At 37.9% G+C, this 5235-nt stretch overlaps 1 protein-coding gene across 1 annotated transcript; it reads left to right on the forward strand.

The window, feature by feature from the left end:
• Positions 1–3923: 3923 nt before the first annotated feature.
• Positions 3924–4647, forward strand: LOC149164135 (putative pectinesterase/pectinesterase inhibitor 51). The gene is made up of 2 exons (XM_089429379.1): positions 3924–4063; positions 4197–4647. The coding sequence occupies exons 1-2, from the start codon at positions 3924–3926 to the stop codon at positions 4645–4647; spliced, it is 591 nt and encodes a 196-aa protein (XP_089285505.1).
• Positions 4648–5235: the final 588 nt, after the last annotated feature.

Genomic DNA, 5235 nt, shown 5'->3' on the forward strand with positions numbered 1-5235 from the left:
TGGGGTAATTATGCACAAGAGTCGTTAGATCATGGAAAATCAACGGACATGTGGTGGAAAAGATAAGCAGGAATAGCGGGAGTAGGAGAGGGCAGAAGTCCTTGTACCTGATTGAAGTGCCGCATTTAATCCTGACAGTCGATCTTATTTCTTTGTGCTGACGTCACTTTCCTTTACGGGGGTTCTGCTACCTGTAACCCGCGTGCTAGTTGAATAACCGCAGACTGTAGGTTTTAAGCGCCCCTGATCATTGAATGGATATCGGGTTTTAAAGTGGAGAGAGGTTAAGTCTAAGAGCGGACCCGAAAATTATAGACCAAAGGTTCATTTTCTTTTTCGGGTCTGGAAAGTGGTTAAGTGGTGCGCAAGTTTCCGGCGCATTGCTTTTTGATTGGATATCGAGTTTCAAACTGGAGGGAGGTTAAGGCTAAGTTTGGACCCGAACTTTTATAGACCAAAGGTTCATTGTCTATTTCGGGTCCAGAATGCGGTTAAGTGGTGCACAAGTTTCTGAAGCGATGCTTTTTGATTGGATATCGGGTTTCAAAGTGGAGGGAGGTTAAGGCTAAGAGCGGACCCGAACTTTTATAGACCAAAGGTTCATTGACTATATCGGGTCCGGAAAGTGGTTAAGGGGTGCGCAAGTTTCCGAAGCGATGTTGTGTCAACCGCCGAATCAAGAACCAGACCGACGATGGGGATTTATTCGTAGTTAGTCTTTCGGTAAAAGAGGGTAAATTTGTTTTGCTGTGTGATGTTTAGGGTATTGTTGACCTTGTTGTTTGTTTTCATCAACGGGTCTGTCTTTTACTGGTCTTTACACTTGTAAAGACGTGTACCATATGTAATCATGTTTTTCAGTTAATTGAAGGCTCCACTCTTATTTGACCAAAAAAAAAAAAAAATGATTACGTCGATGATGGTTAACACCCACCAAAACTAATATGGTTTATCAGACTTCAAGAAATAATTACACTACTAGAGATTATTTAAAATTTTATTTTTATGATAAAAAACAATGGAGAGAAGCATTCCTAAATCATCGTAGTTTTTCTTACTTAACAAGTTAAGAAGGTTAGTAGTGTGGCAAATATTTTAAAAATTAGAACGAATGTGAGTAAGAGTTGGGCAATCCAAGAGAAAGCAATTTTCATCTTCAACCTTCTTAGTGTCACAAAGGTGACACACTCTCTCATCCCAAGTTGTTTTTGGAATTGACCAATGCCCGGTTTTAGTTTGAAGCTCATGAGAATTAGTTCTTATCTTGGCAATGTTCATTTTCTTCTTAGCACTAGTCAAGACAGAAAGATAATTCTGGTTTTTGATATTGGGGTTGATCACCTCCATATAATACCTTAGCTTCATTTTTCCCTCTAACTCCGTATCGTTCCACAACTTATCCTTAAATTTAGAAGTAATAATATTTTTAATATTATCATTATTCTTCAAGATGTTCTCCTCCTTTATCAAACAATGGTCTAACCAATACTGGGCATCCTTGTGCTAGACTCACTTGGGCTGGAGGTGGGGATTTTGGCTACAGTTAGAAGCAATTTTAGGAAACCTCTTCGTTTCCATGTTGTATAACTTCTTTTATATGAGATACCTAGTCATAGCCATGCTTTCAATAGGGGAAATATAACTCCAATAAAGATGATAGGGTAGGGAGTATTTCCTTTAATATTGAGGTTGTAGGTTATAAAGTACTTTTATATAAAACTCAATATTTCTGCACAATTCTCTAGATATATTGCAACCCCAAATCTCGCATCGATATAAAATAATAGATGTGATGAGAATTTCAAAGAGTAAATTTTTTTTACTCCATGCCTCCTAAATGACCACAAGCCTTATTTTGACCATATACCTCTAACCTTAACTCTAAGCCTTGACATTCTCACCAGTCGCATGCAAGAGAATTGTGAGAGTCAAAGGCACATTTGTTTTGACAGAAGTAAAATGGATATATTCTTAAAGGATTCAAATAGGGATTTAGATTGCTTAATGTATAATAATAGCATTGATCACATCTACCATAGTTTTACTACAAAACTTTCCACTACCATTAATAAGTTCTCTACTGAGGTGTATTATAAAAAAAATAATAGAAATTACAATCCTTAGTATAATAATGGTTGTAAAATTACGAGGAAATAAATTAGACATGCTCCTAACAAAACGATAAAGCTTGAAAAAATAAATATGTACAAAGCTCTAATCAAAAGGAAGAATATATAAAAAGGACTTAAGAGCATCTTCTTTACCCTTTTAAAGTTGATCCCATAAAGTTCTGGAGAAAAATTATTGTTCGTAAAATAAAAGAAAACAATTTGATAGCCGTAAAGAATTGAGATATCTACCTTAAGAATCTTTATGATTCCACTCACGCCATGGGCGCCATCTCAAACACTCATATAGAAGAGGATATCGTCTATTTGGAAGACATTGAGTTCGAGATTAAGCAACTCGCTAATGGGAAAGCTAGGGATATTGAAGGCTACCAAGTTGAAATGCTTAAAATGGGAAGTCTATCCTCATCCCTCATACCTACAAACCCCTTAATTTGGCAGTGAAACAAGGCTTCCCTAAGCCTTGGATGCAAATACTTATTGTGCCTATCTTTAAAAGGGGGGATACAAATATTCTTTCTAACTATAGGACCATTATGATTTTCCAAATTTTAGCCAAGTTGTATGGACTCATTTTGGAAAAGAAAATTAGCCTTTAGCTTGAAAGTCATTGTAAAAGAGCTAAATGGAAAGTTAGATTTAGGGGACATCATTCAACCATAGACCATCTTGTTACGCTTAGGATCATTGTAGAGGAATGTCACAATAATAAGACTATCTCTTCCATTGTTTTGTTGACTTTAGAAAAACTTTCGACATGTTCCTTAGGATAAGCTATGGAAGAGGCTAGAAGAGATAATGGTTCTTCTCAAACTGAGGGTTGTTGTGACTAGGCTATATGAGAATGTTATTACCAAGCTCAGGACCATTGAGGGATGGTCATAATAAATTACATGTAATATCAGAGTTAAGCAAGAATGTCCGTTATTCCCTACACTTTTTGGCATTTACATTGATAAGCTAGTAGAGTGTTTGTAAGTTACAGGATGTGATGGCCCCAACCTCATTGGTATGGTCGTTACTCTTCTCCTTTATGTTGACGATATCATTCTTTTAGCTAAGAGCCACGACGATCTTTTAGGATCCTCCAATAATACTTTTTCAAAGTGAACATCACTGTTAATATAAAAAAACCAAAATCATGATAATTAAATAAAAAAATCAACTATAATAATTTTATTTATGATAATAAGTCATTGCGGAAAATTTCTCCTGAGAATTTAGTAAAAAAACAAAAATCAAAATTTAATACCACCGCTAAAACAAAAATCAAAATCAAAACAAAAATATTGAATCGATCCATTGAAGTGAGCGAATGACATAAAAACAATTCAAAATAAAGGGAGCTTTAATGACGTGGCATTGTAACTATATCTATTATTGAACTAGTCAATATTTTGATTACATGACTTGGCAACAATGTGTAATCCAACTGTTTGAATAATTACGCCGTAAGACGTTTCCCTCTGAGATCAACTCCCCTCTCTGCCTACTTGTCATCTTGTGAGCCACAGGATTATATGTTAGACGATTGCAACCATTTCAGTCGTTGATCGGGGTTGCCCAAACGGTTTGGGTGTTTCATCGAATAGTTTCATCCGGGCAGCAGGGTTTGTACCTCAGATCAAATGCTTGCCCTCGCAGATCAATGCTTGCCCTCGCTCTGGATTTGGTTTCAGGCTCGCTGTTCTTGGCGGTCTTCGTATTTTTCCTCTGCGTATTTACTCCACTGGAAGATTCGTTAGCTGCATCGGGGGAGACAAGCATTGCTGCTGAGCTGGGGAAGGGACAGAGATGGAGATCCCCAGGACAGATAACGCTTTGACAGAGTGGTTGAATCAGGGGAGGCAGGCCTGCCCCTTGAAATCCGTCGATTACTATCCTTGCGCGAAGAAAACTTCTGAACACTCCAACCAGGTTAAGATGGCAGAACTGTAAGTCACTACATTGTTTGATTATATTTAATTTATTATATATAATCAAACAATGGGTTTTTTTACTGCTTCAAATCTCGTTGAGCAGCCGCTGTGTAACGTAACCTATTCTTACAGTCATGAGCTTGACCAGCAATGCCCTTAGCATGGTAGATGCTCTGGATACATACGGACAGAATATGGTCCTATGGAGGCCTCCAAAAACAGAGAGATCATCCAATTCCTCTAGTACTGCAGATTATTACCATCATTATAATCAAATTTGGGATGTATTAGAGGTTGATAAATTGGTTCCCGATGTGACTGTGTCCAAGGATGAATCCTCTATGATTATTCAACAGGCAGTGAACAGTGCACCGGATAAATCTGAGCGGAGATTCGTGATACATATAAAGGTTGGGGTGTATAAGGAGATTGTTAGGGTTCCTCCCAGTAAAACTAATCTTATGTTTGTGGGTGATGGCATGGGGAAGACTGTGATCACGGGGTCTATGCGTGTGCCATCCCTGCCTGGTGTTCCAAGTACATATGGCTCTGCAACTGTTGGTAATGCTCATCATTGTTCCTCTTCCTCTTCATATTAAGTTGGAATTTATTTCTTTGCCTGAGTTTGGTTTTGTTATTGTGTTTGATCATGGTGTGGTTCCTGGCAGATTTGAGATGCCTTGAATTGAAATTGGAAAATCTGCTCTTCCAACATGTTTTGATCATTACACATGGCTCTTGCGGACCACATCCCTCTGTGATTTTTCGGGTCAACCTTAGTCCATATTCTCTCCTCTCTCACCTTTTGTCACTAATTCACCCCAAGAGACATTAAAATAGCTGTTAGGATCTTGAGCACCAGCAAAGAAGTAGATGAGTAAGGTCTGCAAGTTGAATTTGCATTGGCTTTCCCTCTTCATGGTCTCAAAATATCATCCACCCCATCTTCCAATTGAAGGATATTTCTGATAGAAATAATTACAGGAATATTATGATTGGGTGTGCCTTTGTCGAACTCTATGTTATGGGCCTGAACGTGTGGCTTTCTCAACATATAGAGAGGAACAAATTCAAAGCTATGGGGCAACCAAGTCTTAGAAGAGATTATGAAACTAGTGACCACATTTTTAGCCTGTGTGCTATTATCAAGGAAGCTGACGTCCCTCATCTAAAGTCTTGTTGCTTTG

Source organism: Pinus tabuliformis, chromosome 5_1, assembly GCF_031772625.1.
Source record: "Pinus tabuliformis cultivar Carrire ecotype Pingquan chromosome 5_1, CPIR1, whole genome shotgun sequence".
Taxonomy (NCBI): domain Eukaryota; kingdom Viridiplantae; phylum Streptophyta; class Pinopsida; order Pinales; family Pinaceae; genus Pinus; species Pinus tabuliformis.

Bases quoted from the DNA above. Each gene is read 5' to 3' on its own strand.
- LOC149164135 (XM_089429379.1), top strand. From the start codon at position 3,924: ATGGAGATCCCCAGGACAGATAACGCTTTGACAGAGTGGTTGAATCAG. The intron at 4,064-4,196 runs GTAAGTCACTAC...GAGCTTGACCAG, and splicing joins CAGGTTAAGATGGCAGAACT to CAATGCCCTTAGCATGGTAG.